General features: G+C 37.4%; 1 protein-coding gene across 2 annotated transcripts in view; it reads left to right on the top strand.

Moving 5' to 3' along the window:
* The first annotated feature begins 1,000 nt into the window (after positions 1-1,000).
* The window catches only part of LOC755085 (E3 ubiquitin-protein ligase LNX), a 42,167-nt gene continuing 23,479 nt past the window's right edge, over positions 1,001-19,688 (top strand). The window contains exons 1-2 of one of the 2 annotated variants that reach the window (XM_030992684.1): positions 1,001-1,132; positions 11,749-13,170. In XM_030992684.1, coding sequence (XP_030848544.1) covers positions 12,872-13,170 — 299 coding nt within the window. In that variant the 5' untranslated portion in view covers positions 1,001-1,132; positions 11,749-12,871. The remainder of the gene's footprint in view (positions 1,133-11,748; positions 13,171-19,688) is intronic. The other variant, XM_030992683.1, reaches the window with a different exon arrangement.

Below are 19,688 nucleotides of genomic sequence, written 5' to 3'. Positions count from 1 at the left end.
CCCCCTATCTGAGGACTGCCAACATTTCCGAACCCCCGGCTTTCGCGGGCTTTTCACTGGCTTTTCCTGCCTTGGAGACCCCCCTAATTCATGAAAAATGCTCAATGTACCCCCCCCCCCCTAAATTCGGAATAATTTCTCAGGAGTCCAAAGAGATGAGAGAGAACAATAACATAAAACACCCCCTTTAAAGAAATCTCCGGGTGAAAAGTTAAAACACCCCTTCAAGTTTTTACAATTCTCGGGCCGGACTTTGTCTCACGAAAAGTACCCTTTTACCAAACATTTTGGTAACACGCATGGGGTCCGTCTGTTCTCTGAGTGGGGGGGGGGGGGGGGATGTTTTGGCACCTAAAGGGCAATACAACATCAATACAAAAAAATAAAATAAAACAGCGAACATTTGACAAAAACTCAAGAAAACATTATTATTTCCAAAGCGATGATATATTAAAGTTTTTAATATATGTCAGTTATTTGACAAATTTGACGAAAAAGTAGTAAACGAAAGAACAATAAAAGAAAAACAAAGGAGAGATAAATCGAAAGAGATCGAGAGAGAGAGAAAAGTAAGCCGCGCAGGATGAGGGATCGATGAGGGGCTTTAGTAGTGAGCGGTTGAAAGGAGAGAGAGGAGATGAAAGCAACAGATAAAGTCTCATCCTTCAAAGCATGTCTATAATTGGAAAATAATTTTTTCATTCCCCCCCCCCCCCCCCCCCCGAAAAAAAAAAAAAAAATAATGACCACATTGATGAATTGTCGGGGCTCTATTGATTATTCTGGAACGCCAAAAATTGCCCCCAAAACACACCAAAAAACGATTGCGACGGAGTTCGAAGATTTGGTTGTCTCCCTCTAGTGTTGAAGGGCAAGACAATTCAGACTGGTAATGGACCCATCTTCCTTTTCTCGCCGGTAGATCAATACGCAAATTCCATAGGGATTAGAGCTATGTTGAGCGATTGCAATGTGTTAAACACCAGTCACAGTATTCGATTCAAGTACAGTTTACGTTTCCATAATACAGCTGTCGTGTTCGAAGTCAGGAACCTTATTTTACCAGAGGAATTACTGCTCAATTTCATCACCTGATGTAAATGATTTCCCGTAGAATCAAGCTGTAAAACTGGTAAGTTTACTCTCTTATTATATATTGAAGGAATGAGGTTGTTGTGGTTATATTTAATGTGCACTGTAGAAGTAGAATAGAGACATGTCGGTCAATGATTCATTGTTATTTCATTAGGCCTACAGCGATCGTTTATGACTGGCAACAGTGCAGTGATGTGACGTGATCGCAAAAGTTGTGATCTGATAAACAAGAAGATACTTCTTCTTCCGTTGAGTGCAGTGATGATGTTGATGATGATGATGATGATGACAACGTGAATGACAGATGATGGTGATCCTGGTGATGGGAAAAATGGATTCCGCGTAAGAAAATAACCTTTGTTCTCCATCTAATTTCATGGTTTGTCCATCTTTCCAAGGATTTATCGCTTTATAATTTAAAAGTTTCTGTACAAAGTCGATGTAAAATGCATCAATAAAATCATTGCGGAATTTGTTTATCGCATCGCCAACGCCCCGATCAAAAATATGAAACGTCTGCGAAAATGAGGATGATCGTTATGTTTTAGGACGCATCGGTCCCATAGACGATCCTCGTTTACGAAGACGATCCTTGTTTTATGCAGACGACGCTTATTCTCAGACCAGCGCCCCTACTGTACTGGTGATGATGATGAAGTTGATGATGATGATGATGATGATGAGGATGATGATGATGATGATGATGATGATGGTGGTGGTGTTGGTGATGATGATGATGATAATGGTGATGATGGTGATGATGATGGTGACGATGATGATTGTGATCATGATGATGATGGTGATGGTGGTGATGATGATGATGATGACGACGATGATGATGATGAGGATGGTGGTGATGATCATGAGGAAGATGATGATGATGACGATGATGATGGTGATGATGGTGATGATGATGAAGACGATGATGGTGATATTGGTGATGAGGAGGATGGTGATGATGGTGATGATGGTGACGATGATGATGATAATGATATTGATGATGATGATGATGAGGATGGTGATGATGATGATGGTGATGAGGATGGTGATGATGATGATGATGGTGATGAGGATGGTGAGGATGATGATTGTGATGATGATGATGACGACGACGATGATGATGATGAGGATGGTGGTGATGATCATGAGGATGATGATGATGATGATGATGATGATGATGACGATGATGATGATGATGATGCTGATGATGGTGATGATGACGACGATGATGATGATGGTGATAATGGTGATGAGGAGGATGGTGATGATGATGATGATGATAATGATATTGATGATGATGATGATGATGATGATGATAATGATATTGATGATGATGATGATGATGATGATGGTGAGGATGATGGTGATGAGGATGGTGAGAGCAATGGTGGTGATGGTGATGGTGCAGTTAAAGTGATGATAGCAAAGAATTGACACTAAGTAAAGAAGGCTGTCATAGTGATTATGATAGTGACAATGATTATGATTGTGTATCCTAGTTGAGGTAATGATGATTTTGATAAAGATATTGAAGAATAGGGGGGGGGGGGGGAAGAGAAAACCTTTGTTCATGCAGGGTCCCCAGTCTCCACTGTAGAATGCTCTCCCTCAAGAGATTCATAACAGCTCTATAATTACCAAATAATCTTAAAAGTGTCTTAATTTGGCATGTAATTGTTCTTTAATTTGTATTTTTCTATCATCAGGACAGTTTTATGTCATTTCCCCCTTTTTTTTGAAATAGACAAATCGAAAGCAAGTTTCACTAATAAGGGAAACTAAAGATTATTGGTGATAAACACTTAAATCTGTACTCTGTAGTCACTTGATGATAATTTAGAGTAAGATGGCAAGGATAATAATGGGGATGAGGGTGAAAACTGAAAACTGAAACAGATGGTGAATATTAAAAGTAAGATGGTATTATGATTGAGTCTGTACATACATGTACACTACAGTGTACATTATGGCAATTGCTGTGACCTGGATCCATTCCCTGGACCAAGCATTTACATGTAGGCCTACATGTGTATGCATTTTACAATTATGTAACAACAACATTAATGATAATAATGTGATGATGACGATGATGATGATGATGATGATGATGATGATGATGATGATGATGATGATGAGGGGGGGGGGGGGGGGGCGACGACGCCAACGACGACGATGATTAGGATTACGATGACGATAATAATAATGATAGGATTAATAATAATATTGTACTACTACTATAAAGGATAATTGTTATTATCTTTAAAATGATAGTAATGAGGATGACAACAAATCAATGATGAAGATAATAATGACGATAATTTGTGTTGGTGAAAGTACAATGTACATGTACAGTATTTTCTAATCCTACAGGTAATAATAAAAGTCCTTTTCCTCTACGCGTCTCCCTGCTCTTCAACTTTTGCCTTTGTGTCTTCTTCCGATAATATACGCTCTGATCAAAAGCATGTGCATGGTGACACACCCTTGTGATCTTAATCATGAAATTCATTTGCTGTCAAATATACATTCATTATTTTGGGAGTGCATTAGGTGATTAGACTATGAGTCATGTCAAATGTCTTTTGTTGCCGACTTGCTGTACATTGATGTATGTTCATGTTAAGTGACATAATGAAATCAATGCTGAACTTGAAGAATATCAATTTACCGGGAGGTGATTTTTCCTTCCTGATATATTGTAGAGTACAGCGTAGACTGTATGCATTATTAATTATGAATTTAGCATTCAAGTACATGTACTGCATCTATTATGCTTTGTTTTCCTCTTGAGTTTTGTCTTGTCTACATTTTGTACATGAACAGTGTACCGTATATGGATTGGACTGCAAGGCAATAGCCCATATGTACAACCTGTACGTACACAAATCTGTATTGCTTGGAGAGATGAAACATTTTAAATATTTTATAAATTTATTATAATTATTAGTTTTGTTTCATTCTCCATTCTCCTTTTTCTTATACTTATTGGAGTGCAAAAGACTAAAAGAGAGATACATGTACAATGTATTTATATGGAGAGAGAGAGAGAGAGGGGGGGGGGGAAGGGAGGGAGAGGGAGAGGGTGAGGGAGAGGGAGTGAGAGTACTAAAGAGAAAAATGAGAAAATGAGATGAAGAGAAAGTGGAAATATTGTTGAGGAGCGTGAGAAAATGAAAAACAGAGATCGAGAGAGAGAGAGAGAGAGAGGGGGGGGGGGGGGGGGGGAGCTGCACATGAAAAACAACATCCATTTGCGCATTGAATTGATTTTACCCACTTTTCTACAATCTCGGCGTGAATTACAGAAAGCCAACAGTCTCGTTCATCTTCAAAATGATTTATGTTGTGTGCAGAGTCGCAATCAATTTGTCTGTCTGCCCAATGTCGCCAGCCCGCCAGTAAAGAAATATCCCGTTTAATGTCTAATTGGAAAGACGAGATTGAATCAGGGAGATTTTTTCCCAAAGTTATTTCAAGAGAATGAGCTATTTGCCTTCCAGCGAGGCGTATTTGTCATCCGTTGTAGAGCATGAATGTCTTTTATTTGATGCAGACAGTACATGTACAGTATGTGATTCACACCGTTTGGATTTGTCATGTTTTAGTTTTGTTTATTAATTTTTTTGTAAGATTTTTTTCAATTTACACATAAAATGTACAATGTACATACAAAGTACAATTGTACATACATGTACGTGTACATTTATTCATAATTTTTAAATATTTTGTTTACATGTATATATGTATTTATTTATTTGTTTAGGAACTTTAGGTGTATTTATTTATCATACTTATTTATTTGTTTATCAGTATATTTATTACATGTATGTTTATTTATTTATCTATTTAAGATTGAATGAATGAATGAAATACATTTACATACATGTACATGTACATGTACTCTCATATTATACTGGGTAGCACATACATTATGTATTCTCAACCTACATGTAATTGAGATTTCTTCTCTGTATGGACCTGTATAAAAATGTGCCTGACAGTATGCAAGCTACAGTGTATATCAAACAAACTACAATGTACATGTACATGTACATGTACACCTGTGCATACATCTAGACCAGGCCTTCTCAACTGGCGGCGTGCGCGCCACTTGTGGCGCTTGCGGTCAGTGGGAGTGGCGCGCCACTGTTGCAACAACAAAACAAAAAACAGAAAGAAAGAAAATATATATTTTAGAATTAAATACTCAGCTAAATCAAAAAGTTGCAGTTGAATTTGAGCCCAAAATGCCTGCTTAACAAACAGTGAGAAAGAGGAATTTATCGTTTTTTACCATTTTATACGATTCTAAACTATAAGGTCTGAACAACAAATAAGCTTACGATGGGATACCAACTTTAACATTGCCAATCTCTGGAAACATCTTGTTTTTGTCTGTTTGATTTTCATTTTATTTTTACATTTCCCGTGTTTATTGCACACAAAAAACTACATATAAATATACCTCCAGTGTAATTGTACCCAGGAATTGTACTGTTTTTTCACATCAATATGAAATTAATATGATTGATTATATTGTGGAATGAAATAGTGTTAGAAATGCCCCATTTGGGCCTTTTGAAAGCCCTAATTCCACCATCTTCAGGGGCACCGACCCCTGCTACCCCCGTTAGGGCTTCACCCCTGGAACCCACCCATTTTTGGCTCAGTTGCTACGCTCCCTCGCAGAACAGTCAACCATACAGGGTGGCACTTCAACTACAAATTCTTTTCGTTTTGGCACTTCTCATAAACTAGTTGAGAAGGCCTGATCTAGACCTACCGGTACTATACATACATGTACAATGTACATGTATACATGTACATCACATCTTTCCAATGCCTTGCTATTTCGTACTTATCATACTAATATACATTATTTGTTTGTGTTTTAAAATGAATAGTTTTTTTGCATGGTCTGCTGGTCGCCCTTTAGAAACGACCTTTTGTGAAACGAAGGCAGAAGGTTATGCAAACTTTTGTACACTGTAGATTGTAACTTTTTGTAAATTTAATTGGAGCAGACAATTTTTAGATGAAAGGGTTTATTTCACAAACATTACCCCTGACATTTCGGGAATAAAGGGGCATGTTTTCACAAAGGGTCGAGTAACGCAACCACCCAACCTGATGATTCCAACTTCCAAGTGCATGTATTACCGTAGCCCTTTTGCATTAAATACTATTGTCCAACTGTAACACATAAACATTTTAGAACTTGGAACTTGAACAATCATGCACTGTACAGTGTAGGTCTCCAGATTCAGTCCATTTTTACATAATTTTTTGGGTTCAACCATCACTTTTCCCCTCCCTATTAAACATCCTACACAGAGCGAGAAGACTTTATCACGCGATCTCCGAAAACACTGGAACATTGAGGGTCCACTATTTTCTCAGCTGACTGGGCATGCTGTAACACAGAAACAGTCTAGACAGGATGGACTAGTACCAACATGTTTGATGATCATGGGGACCTCCAGACATCAACGCTGTACAATAATAAATCTTTTGTTACCATTGTATTGTTATGGGATATACATGTATCTGGTTTTGGAAGCCGATCTATAGAATGTGTTCATTCATGCATCATTGATCCAGGACTCCTGCTATTGTTGTATGCAATACATTGAGGGGAAGTCCCTGATGTCATGCAGCAGAGCTTTTGATGTGCAGCACTGTGGAAAATAAATAGAAATAATCTTTAGAATGTTAGACCGACCTTTTAAATACTGCTTTCTTTCTTCACCATATCTTTCCATGAAAGATTTGGCTTAATTTCTTTCCCTTGTATGCCATCCACTTCCAGATCCCACTCTCATTCACTGGTTCATCATCTTCCCTTCTCAACACATGACCCATCCATCTCTATCCACTTCTCTTTACCATTTCCACCATAGTTTCTTCCAGACCCAACCTTTCCATGAGCTCTCAGCTAAATTGTTCACACCCTTACCAAGTTTTGTAATTTGTTTTAAAAATGTGGAAAATTGGTCCCAATAAAGTGTATACAGTTGTTTGTTTCTAATAATAATAATAATAATAGCTACCGTAGTTCTTTAGCGCTTTTCAAGACCGTCAAGAATGTGACATCAAAGCTTTCATCTAAATTATTTAAAAGAGGAGAAAAGGGGCCATAACTTGACTAGTCCACCTTTTATTCCAGAGTTACAAAAAACGCACACTATAACATCACATTTACAAAAGTTAATTTAGTTGTTCACTATAAAACATGACTACAAGTACCAGTACTGTACAAAAAAAAAGTCCATACAAATACAATGCAAACCACACAATGCACTGTGTGGTTTCCTGATCTACAGTAATCACCTCCGTTTCTAAGACATTTGAATCTTATCAAGGGGTTTTGTTTTGTTTTGTTTCCTTGGATAAATGGCTCTGAATCTCAGCTGGACAAAGGACATCCCTGGATAAGAGCAATGGAAAGTGAATGCTGTCACATTAGTTTTGTATACATGTACATTCTGTATACATTCACGTACATGCCAACTGTTCAGATTAAAGAGGAACATTCCTCTTTTTGGGAGAAGATAATTATCATTTTAATGCAGGTGTTCCTCTTCCTGTACAAATTTGTCTGTAGTATTGAATAGGAGAGTTAGGATTGTTCCTCTTTTTTTTGAAAATAGCATAATTTGTACAGATTTCTGATTTTCAAATGTAAGCATACATGTATGCATTCATTGTATTGAGTATCTTTAATGCTGTACATACATTTATGCTATAACATTTAAAGGCCCACTGCACTATTTGTAGCTACTTGCGCCCTCTATATACATGTAACAAACAATGCCTAATCGGTGACCATTGGTCCCCCATGATCCTCTTTTTCTTATGTTAACTGAGAGCTGAGTTCATGAGATAACCACCTGTCTAGTGACCTTGCAGGGCAGTCTAATCCCTCCTGTAAACTAGATGGCAGATAAGCTTTAATTATTGTGTTCTTTTGTTTGTTTGCTTGTTTTTTGTTTACTGGTGGTCATTTATCAATGTGAGTAATGGACATTTATTTTTTTATACACATGCATATCCATGAGGTTAAAATTCAAAATAAGTTACACATAATTTCATTTTTCAGTAACCCACAAAAGATGAAAAAAATTCCAATTTCACTTTGACTACCGGTACTCTTTAATGTTGATGTTTTTGCAGATTGTTCTTGATGGGTTGTTCATTTTGGGGAGTATTTAAACCAAATGTGGCAGTCTAAATACTAAAGATCACAAGATACATGTACTTTTTTAGCTAGAGAGAGGAAGAGAGAGAGAGAGAGAAGAAAAAAGAAGGAAGGCAAGTAAATTGAAAGCAGTTTGGGACCAGAAACTTGAAATCAATTTGCCTCTACATGCACCCCCTTTGTGCAGATGTTTTGCAATATCCAAACAGGGACTGTCTATCAAGTCCCTGATCCAAATGACACAAGAAAGTTTGACCAAAATGTACAACCCCAAAATGGACAATTATTCCAGAGTGAATTTAATCTGTCAAATGAAAAAAAGCAGAGGAACTGATTCTCTTGAATGCTGAGCAAAACTTCAAATGAAATGAGCAGATTGAGCTTCCGAGCAAATCAACGATAGACCAGGTCTGGCTCTAAAATATTGCTGGACACGTTCACTTGCGAAAATTGATTGATCAAGAGTCTTGCCTGAAAACAGTCGTGTCTATTAAACATTGAATATTGGGAAGGAGAAGGGCCGGAGGGGGCAGCTTTTTCAGTGATATGAAAGCAATTGCATTGTTGATCAAAAAGACGCGCAACGGCTTTAAGTGGTAGAGCAGTGGTCTCGTAACTCTGAGGTCCAGGGTTCAAAACCAAGTTGATGCGCTATTGCCTTTTGGTATTTAAGGCTTTAATCTTTATTAGAGAGGACTTTAATAATGTCCTCAGGACCTCGGATCTCCTGGCTGCTGTACAGACAAACCATCAAAATTATTGTTTTTGTTTTCAGGAGATATCACAAGTTCAGAATGTTTTTTAATCTCTAGATTACTTTGTATGTTGAGTGCAATGGAATGTGTGTCTTGCTGGTTGAGTGGATGATATGGTAGGGCCACCCAGTAGTCTGTCAAGTTTAATTGATCTAGGAATGCATGCAACTACGTATAGAGTACTGAAGCTGTGACGTCATAAAAATCTATTCTTAGAATTTCTCAATTTTTTCTTCATTTTCTGAAAGAACATCACAAATAATGTCCAATTGTCGAAGTATTGGCTGAGATATGACCATCTGAATAAATATTTACCCCATAGGAACTTAGGAGCCAGAGCATATACACTGAGTTCCCATAGGACATATATTTACATGTATATCTCGGTCGTCAGGAGCGTAAAGTATAAAGAAGTATAACGAAACATCAAATTAGCAAGACAACTATTTGAGCACCGTTTTGAATGAAAATCTGAAGAATTAGCATCTTACCAAACTGTTCATTTTGTTATTGTGGATAGGTACTGTCAGTTCATGTACCGTGCATGTTCAGTTTACACGTCTAATCTAGTACATGTACACATTGTATAGATCTGTACAAGCCAGGTAACCAAGAGTTTTAATATTTTGGTAAATATTGCCTGGCCCTTGAATCCCTCAAATACACCCTACAGTACATGTACACGTATGTACATGTAGCTCTCCCAAGTGAAGTTTGTGTGGAGTCCTGCCCTTGATGACATTTTATAAGTGGGAGAGTGAGAGCCCCTTGGGAGGCATACAGTGTGAGGATGTTCATTGTTTAATGTCTCTGTGAACCCAAGCTGCAAATGATGCACTATTTATATCTCTCTCCTTAGTACATGTACATGTACATGTAGCTAGCTGATCGTAGAGGATGAACCTGCTCCATTTTAATGCACTTTATGTATGCTTGATCAGGTGTTTTGTGTATAAGTACTATAAGGTTGCATTATAATGGCAGATCAAACACTTTGCATACCTACATGTATGTACAGTAGTCCATACCGTATGCAGATGTGTACAATTTTTACAATCATAAAGTTATCTCTGCATATAAAATCAAAGTCATACAAGTCAAATTCTCCAAAAGTCATAAAGATGTTTTGGACCACACTATGCAAAACATAAATATTGACACTTCTTTTTAATAAAGTTGAATTTGGCATCTATAAAGTGGAACTATTGTTTGTGGTCCCAACTGATTGAATTTATTGCTTATGCAGAGTTAACCATATTATTGATCATTGGGATTGGGCTATGATATGGTGGCATAATCAATACCTTTGTAAACATGTGCTGCAAATATGTTTTTGGACTATTTTTAACTCAGACTACATGTATATTTTCCTTCTATCTTTTGTTCCAGACTCTACACAGATGTAAGCCTAATAATATGCTTGTTGTCCATTTCCCATTTTGCCCGAAACAAAATTGAAGAAAAATTGTACAAAAGAAAGCATACAGAGTACAATGTACATGCTTGTAGTAAGCAAACGGGGGACCGAAGGCTTTAAGTCCTCTCTGAGGGACTTGGTAATAAGGATTTAATAATGCCTAACCAAAGGGCACTATTAAACGTATTGACCACTTGGTTTCGAACCTGGGACCTCGCGGTTACAAGACCACTGCTCTACCATTGAGCCATCGCGTGCATTATATGAGATACAATCTACAATCCTTGTATGCCGATCATGTGACCAGCAGTGAGCTAGTAAACATTGATTTGTTGACTGACTGACTGACTGACATCACACCCGGCGCTGATTGCAAATGGCTAAAAGAAAAGCACTAATAGCAGCAATCGCTCCCAGGCGATGCTGTGCTCTCTGAGTGTTGGCTGAGATAGAAGCGTTACCAGTGTATCATCAATACAGATACCGGTACATGCTACATGTACGTGGTGCTACAGTAGACTGGGGGGACACTGGTGTAGATTCAGTCCACTTTTATATATTTTTCTAGTATTCAATCATTACACGCACACTGTACATGTACATGTACATGTATGTAATCCTCCTCCCAATAGTACGCATCCCCCACAGATAGAATGCAAGGGTAAGAATATGACAAGGAAAGGCAAGGACTGTCTTGTTTTGTTTTCATTGAACCATTCATAATGATACTGTATAGCTGGCGCTTGTAATGCACATACAGTTGGAGTCCTATTGTGTAATATTATATTATACTGGGTGATGTATCATTTTATGATGTGTACCATGTATAGTATGAATCACTCTGTAGACTGTTGTAAAAGACATACTATCCTGTGTTTAAGGTTTGCTTTGTGTACTGTAAGGCATTGGATCTTCACTCTATCCAAACCTTGTTTGTCTGCCATTCCAAAGTCTAATAACACCCAAGATTATCTTTCATAATACAATAACAATACAATAACACATACGGTACATGTTACAGCATATGGTCGGTACTTGTACAATATTGTGTCAATAAAACTCAATATGGTACATGTACATGTACATGTACAGTATATATATAAGACAAACCTTTTGTGGAGGGAAGACATTGATCAGGCCATTCTTAAATACATGTATATATTTGATTGCTTTTGTATTCTAGTGTTTGTCATTAGAAGAGAAAGATAAGTACCTGTATGCTTAATATCTTTGTCATTTATTGATCACTTTTAAATCACTTTCTTCATTTTCGTATTTTGCAGGAGTTACATGTATCAGGAAGACCACACCTCTGGAAACAAAAGACCACATTCCATCGAAGCATTCCTTTTCTCATCGTCATCATTCTGCATCTATCTATCAACTCCTCCTGCTCATAACATCTCAAAGAAGACGTTCGATCCAGTCAACTACGACATAAAACCTAGAAGGATTCACTTCTTGCCAAGCCAGCTACCAGATGAACTGATGTCATGAGATGATAGGATCACCCATTCCTTCACTCCGTGTGAAATCTTCTTTTATCCGCTCATCTTCCGACCTGCCCCCTTCTTTCTCCTTAAGCCGCCGTTCTTCAAATACCAATTCATCGGCAAACATCTTCAGGGTTGCTTGAGGGAGAGAGAAAGGGAGAGAGATATTGGATGCTCCTACATCGCTGTAATTAATGTACATGTACATCAAGTGAGTAGATGGGATCAGCTGAGTAGGTGTCTAGCGAGGGGGCTGTTTAACCCTGTCAGTGCCGTAGCGGGAAATACGACGTGGAAAGCAGATGGTGTATTTGGTTTGTGGATGTCAAAGGGTTACCCTCGAGCTTGGAGGGGAATTGAGAATTCATGAAAGAGGATGCTCGCTCGTTTGATCGTTTCCGTTGGATGGTGAATATTTATAGCGGTGAATGCTGAATATTCATGACATGAATAATGAATATTCATAGTGATTGATGATGATGAATATTTCTTTTTGATGAATATTCATGAGATGATCAACAAGACGGATGCCCATCCATTTTGAAGTGTTTCTCGAGTGTTGGAAAGGCTGCATTGAAGTGACCTTTATTTGCTCGTTTACCCAGAATTTTTTTTTTTCCTTTTCCCCTCTCTCTCCATGAGGGGAAATCAAAGTGTATTGTACACACATTAAGGAATCACTACACATGTGGATTTAATATGACAGCACATATTTTACTTTATAGAGATCTGTTGTTTGATTCCTTCATGCTCTCCCTGTTTTCTTCATCTTTGGAGCTTTTTATAGCCAAAATGGAGAGATTCAAATCTCATTCCTGCTAATTTGGAAACTAGAAATTCAAAACATAGAAACTATAAACTATCACATAAACTATCATAGCTATCCGAGAACGGTAAAGCCCAACCAGACAATATGACGGAGTCGTCGACCCCCGCCCCGGCCCCGCGCAACCCCATCATCCTATGCAGGACATGCGGACAGCGCCACCAGCTCCACGACAACCACGTCTACGACTACTGCGACATCGTGGACGAGGAGTTGACCTGTAATATATGCCTTCAGCCCCTTGTTAACCCTATGGATACAATGTGTGGACATACGTTCTGTATGCGCTGTCTTAGGAGCGTACTGAACTTGCATAAATTCTGTCCGATCGATAGAAGACCTTTGACGCAGCAGGATTGTAGGGCGTCAAGTCTTATCGTCAGAAGGTGAGTGGTCCACAAAAGTTCTTTTGGACAGGGTGTCAATGCAATACCAGAATTCATACAAATTGATTGAACCATTATCACAGTACCGGTAATTTGTTTTTTTATGCCTCCGCCACCGAAGGTGGTGCCGCAGGCATCATGTTTTCGGGTTGTCCGTCCGTACGTCGTACCGTCTGTACGTCCGTCCCGTTTGACCGTTATCACAATATCTCAAGAACCATTTAAGATTTAAACTTAAGACTCGGAAATAGTATTTATCACCATAGGAAGACGATCTGATTAGATTTTGGAGTACGTAGGTCAAAGGTCACAGGTCACAGAGGTCAACTTATGAAATTCCTTGTATTGAGTTTGTTAGCGCGATATCTCAAGAACCATTTGAGATTTAAACTTCAAACTTAAGGATAGTATGTATCACCATAGGAAGACGATCTGATTAGATTCGGAGCACGTATGTCAAAGGTCAAGGGTCACAGAGGTCAACTTATGAAATTCCATACATTGAGATTGTTATCATGATATCTCAAGAACCACTGGAGATTTAAACTTCAAACTTAGTGATAGTGTGTATTACTATAGGAAAACAATCTGATTACATTTTGGAGCACGTAGATCAAAGGTCAAGGGTCATAGAGGTCAACTTATGAAATTCCATACATTGAGATTGTTATCATGATATCTCAAGAACCACTGGAGATGTAAAAACTTCAAACTTAAGGATGGTATGTACGTATCACCATAGGAAGACGATCTGATTAGATTTTGGAGCACGTAGGTCAAAGGTCAAGGGTCACAGAGGTCAACTTATGAAATTCCATACATTGAGATTGTTATCATAATATCTCAAGAACCACTGGAGATTTAAACTTCAAACTTAATGATAGTGTGTATCACCATAGGAAGACAATCTGATTAGATTTTGGAGCACGTAGGTCAAAGGTCAAGGGTCACAGAGGTCAACTTATGAAATTCCATACATTGAGATTGTTATCATGATATCTCAAGAACCACTGGAGATTTAAACTCCAAACTTGTTTAAATTGCTCTATGGCGGAGGCATCATTTTCAACTGCGCGCAGTCAAAATTCCATCTAGTTTTAAATTGGAATAATGTACAATGTAGTGTTGTATCAATCATCGTTCATTTATCTTATATTAATTAGGAGGATCAAAGTGAGCATTATATTTTTCTTCCTATTTCTCTGCTGTCTCATTCAATGTGTTCTGCTTTCCATAAAATAGTTTTAAAAGAGAAAGAAAACAAAAGAAAAAATTTCAATAAAACTTGGAGAGCTTGCATGCTGCACATGTACAGTGTACATGCAGATCTGTACTTCTCTGATGTGATGTGCCAGCAGTCACCCATATCATCTGTTCATGAAGACTACTTCGTAGACTTTGAGGATAGTATCATTGTAACGAACGCAAACAGAACCGGAGACATGCAAAGTCCAATGCAATCGGCGACAAGGGAAAAATAAACAATAAATCATCCATTATCAAACCATTTCTGACTCACAAGCAATAGAGTTCGATCAGAAGAAAAAAGGGAGACAGATTTACTTTTCAAACCAGAGCACAAAAACCATCGACCTTGCGGAGACAGTTCACACACAGGGCAATTCCATTCACTTTCAACTCAATGTCAATAGCTCTGCAATCATGCTTCATCCTTGCATTCTATACTGAATAATTGATTAATGGGTGTTGGGGGGTAGTGAAAGTACGTAATTAGCTTTAGTGCAAGGGTATTATACAGTATCCACATACAAATGAGATGAGTGTTTTTGCCCAACTGATGAGCTTTTATTGAGAATGAGAATGCAATGGTACTTGTATGGTATGCAAGCTGATTTGCATCAAGAAGTGTAATAGTACTGTATTGGAATGTAGTATGTACTCTACATTACATGTAGAGCTTTGTAAAGTGCTATCACTATCAGCCAAACAAAAACATTTTCTACGTTATCGATCCTTCTTTTTTTCTTGTTCATCTCAATTTTTGTCTCGCCTCGCCTGCGTAGCAAAAAGCGAGACATACATGTACAGTAGGCGCCGCTTTTCCGGTGACGGCGGCGGCGGCGGCGGCGGCGGCGTCAACATCAAAAGTTTTTGAATTTTTGATACAATTTTTAAATTATAGGTTCTTAGTCAATGATACTTTGACTATAGGGTAATCAAGTATCCCCAATCATGTGAGTAGAATTTCAGATCACATAGTCAAGGTCAAAGGTCAATCAGGTCAACAGACTTGGACTACATGTACATGTATGTTGTAGCATCATCATCGAAAGCTTAACCTAAGGTTAAGTTTTTGAATTTTTGATATAATTTTGAAAGTATAAGTTCTTAGTCAATGAAACTTGGACTATAGGGTTGTCAAGTCTCCCAAATCATGTGAGTAGAATTTCAGGTCACTAAGTTAAGGTCAAAGGTCATTTAAGGTCAACAAACTTTAATAGACTTTGTTGTGGCATCAACATCTAGATTTTCAAAATGCTTCTTCTTCGTTATTTTTCAACCGATTTTGATTCTGATTGTTTCATATGATAGGGCTAGCAGGGGGATGTAAAACTTTTACACCGAATTTTGAAATTGTTCTCAATTAATTAATTATGGTAATTTATGCAAATTTATTCCAAAAATAACAAAAATTGCTTCTTCTCCCTCATTTCTTGACCGATTTCGATTTGGTTTGCCTTATCTGGTAGAGCTAAATTTGGAACAATAAACTTCTACACAGAATTTTGAGATTTTGCTCCTTTGATTAATTACATGTATGGTACTTTTTGCAAATGAAATGAAATTATGTCCCTTCCAGGGCATCAAATTTTTATTTTTGACCAGTTCAAAAGTGTACCACATAAAATTTACGATATTTGTTGTTGCGAGATGCGAATGAGCGCTACGTCATTGACGTTCTGGTTTATCATATTGAATTGCGTTATGCAGGCGAGACCGCCGAGAGCGTTTCCCTTGTTTTGTTATTTGATATTTATTATTGTTCTGAAATGAAATACCGGTAGATACCGTAGATAATAATCTGAGGATATACATGTATGTACTGTATACCTGAGGATATATCAAAACTAAAAAGAATCAAAACAACAAAATAAAAAAAAATCAATTTCACCTCAAATGTTTTTAGCCTCTGAAGTACAAATGTACATCTAGTATATGTACAAATGAAATTTGAATTTCAAGAAAATTTGTTTCAGAATTAACAAGATTATTATATTGCTATAAGAATTTAAAGAATAACCCCTCTCCATTTTTTACATTGTATCTCGGATTATCAATACAAGGAAGTGGAAACATATTGGCATTGATTGCATAGACATTGTGGAGGCAGTATTTTCCTTTTTGCAAATCTGATCAAAAGGGTCTGAATCGCCAGACTACTGCATCTTTATTCCTTTGTTGTCTTGCTTACTGTCTCACAATACACTGAAGACTGGAGAAGATTAAATTTTGCTCCATTTTTAATCCGAGGGTTCCCCCTAAAGCCCCGAGGCTGAAAATGATTCACTGTCGAGAAGGGTAGCTGCTGAGAGCCAGTAGGATGTTGAATCCTATCATCTACGATACGGTTAATGTCCTTCTGGCGCTCAACAGCCCTTATGAGAATTAGATGATTTGGGGATGTTGGGATGGATGACAAATGTTAGTGTGGAGAAAATTGTCTGGTATTCTAAGCATTGTTCATCGGTGGCCCTCCTCCACAATGGCATGGACTGGCTAGTCTCCGTTTTGCAGACCTGTTTGCTGCTTCTTATTTCAATCGCAGTAAATTACACCGTATCTGGTATGATAATTAAGTACATTGATGTGCATGTTGCTGTACATGTAGATGTACCTTGATATTTTGCAACATTTATTAATAGAGTGATTAAAGTGTAGGCTTTGTCCTTCCGTAGTAAAATGAAGTGCAAATGAACAAATAAACAACAAACAATGACAAAAACAAGACACTCCTTTGCAGTTTGCACAATTTTGAACTGCTTTAAATTGATTTCAAAATTAAATCAATTTTCTTTTGAATGATAAAAATGTGTGCTATACATTTAGGGATACATCAGGGTACTCACATTTGTATTAAATTGTAATTACTAGACACTAAAATAATTAAAACGTCAGCCTCCAAAATACCTACCGGGATATATTTTTTCAGCGTCATTTCTTGATTTTCAGTGCCCACCATCGGGAGGCAATCACACTATCAAGCAATCAGTAAATTTGTGTGAAAGCAGTGTCCACTCGATCCAGGGAATTCATTTAACCCCTTGACTAGTGGAATCTCTAATTCCCATAGGCTTAATGCAGGGACAACCTAGCTCCAGTAGGTAAAGGTTTTAAATGGAAGGTCTTCATTCATTCTTGGTTGTCAGATTAATGCCCTGTTTGGCAATATCTGGCTGATAGAAGCTGTTCTGTTTACTATAGATATGTTGGTTAGGAATTCACACAACAATAATTACACAAATTCAATGCATTATGTAGATATTTAAATCTTGAAAGTATGATTTATTAATCACATTTCTTCATCTATTCTTCTTCACTCACTGTATTCAGAATGAGTATTACATATATCTGATATAAAGTTGAAATGCCAATATGATGAATATATTTCAGTCATATGCATTAACTATACTTGTTCACATGTAAATGATTCACTCAGTCTGAGTTATTTAAGTGATTTTACAAGTAATTCACTAATTTCCGTAAGAAAACCCAATACCCCTTTTTGGTATTGGTACTGCATATGTAAAACCGTACAAAACCTTGAGCTCAAGTACGTAAACTGTGCCTCTTAGAAATATCTAAAAACTCAAATACTACGAGTTTTATCACAGAATAATTGATATGAATTAAATGTCCGCGACCGTTCTCAACCCTATGGAACGTTCTTACATTGTCTTCCTGTGCTCCAGGTGTGTCTCATGTAGACAAACGCACGAACTTGAAGAACCCTGGCTGTTTGAGTATAGTCGCTGTTCCGAAGCTTGTCGTTTCTGACGTATTCGGCGTTGAAGTATGATGTAGCTCGTCTAGTAGACGAAAAGTCTCATCTCAGAGGTTAGAGAAGATCTGTTTTGGAAGATCTGTCCTTGAAGAGCTCTTGTGGAGTTGAACCGTAATGAAACTGGAATGGAATCCGAATGGACCCGGAATGGGACCTAAACTGGAACCTCAAAGTGGAACCCAGCTGCCTGACTGCTGTTAAAACAATATATATACAGCCTACAAGTCACAACATAATGTTTATAATCATCTTTATAATTGCCTACACATGAATGCTTTTTACATGTGTAAGAGAATTTTAAAGTATCCAAAATTCATGAAAATAACACTCATCAGATATATACTGTACATCAAAATAGCCCCTGGATTTCATCATCAATATAAATGCAAACCATTTGTTGGCTGTTAAAGCTATATTCAAAGTATATCTTTATTTAAAGGTCAACAACTTCCTAAAATGTCTTCTATTCCTTTTACCAATTTTCCTAACTAAAAATAACCCAAATTGGTAAATTAAATCACCTTCTTTCCAAATCTATGAAAGAAAACTAACTATCTAGCCTATAGCATATTTTCACAATTGTAAAGGCACATTATTCTTTCTTCATAACACATTGACTATCTTTAACTGACTTGACTTCTTTCTGTCGAAAGGAAATAACATTATACATGGCATAAATATAAGATACATTTTAAATGATTAATTCCAATGATTTCTTGGCAAAATTAGACAATTATCCCTAATGTAAATGACCTTCATTCATGTGCCACGCCCTAATTTATGATATTACATGATACAAGAAAATATGGGTTAACTTAGAGAATATTGCTAAAATATCACTTACTGGTGTCAGAGACATGATGTGGAGCTGTTGAGAAGTTTTCTCCTGGCCTGTGCTGCCCGAATTTAAGGGTAGATGCCAACCAAAGTAAGTAGCTACATGCTGCACATCTCAACTCCTCACACACCCACTCAGCATACAGGTCCTGTCTTGACCAATGCTTAAGTTGCTCTGCCCAGCCCAAACTATGCCTGAACAGCAGCACACATGCACACAGCACACAAGCACACATACATAGCTCTCCCATTGAGAAAAGGTACTGTAGCTAGGGATTCTATTGTGTTCTAGATGCCTATCTCCTAGTCTAAAAACCAGTCACTATCTTCTAGTCTTAAATTACCAGTCACTTTGTGACATTGGTCAGTTTAAAAAAAAAATCAATGACTCATCAGAAATATTGTGACCAAGACTTTTCACTTTCTGAGAAGTGCATCCCCCAATCTAGGACGTAGTCTTTCATATTCAGACTTTGGAGGGATAGTTACAGTCCATGGTTACAGGTACATGTACATGTACAGTTAGAATATGAGATGGCAAAGGGTGCAATTCTATTTATAAACCTGGAAAAACTTGGGACCCTTTATTTATGTTATGATCTTCTTGGTAATGGCTCTTTGCAAATAAAAACATAAAAAATTTGACTTTTTATTGCTT

This window comes from Strongylocentrotus purpuratus, unplaced genomic scaffold, assembly GCF_000002235.5.
Source record: "Strongylocentrotus purpuratus isolate Spur 01 unplaced genomic scaffold, Spur_5.0 spur5_scaffold_20, whole genome shotgun sequence".
NCBI lineage: Eukaryota > Metazoa > Echinodermata > Echinoidea > Camarodonta > Strongylocentrotidae > Strongylocentrotus > Strongylocentrotus purpuratus.
The sequence above is the reverse complement of the archived record's forward strand: the minus strand, read 5'-3'. Positions and strand labels throughout refer to the sequence as shown.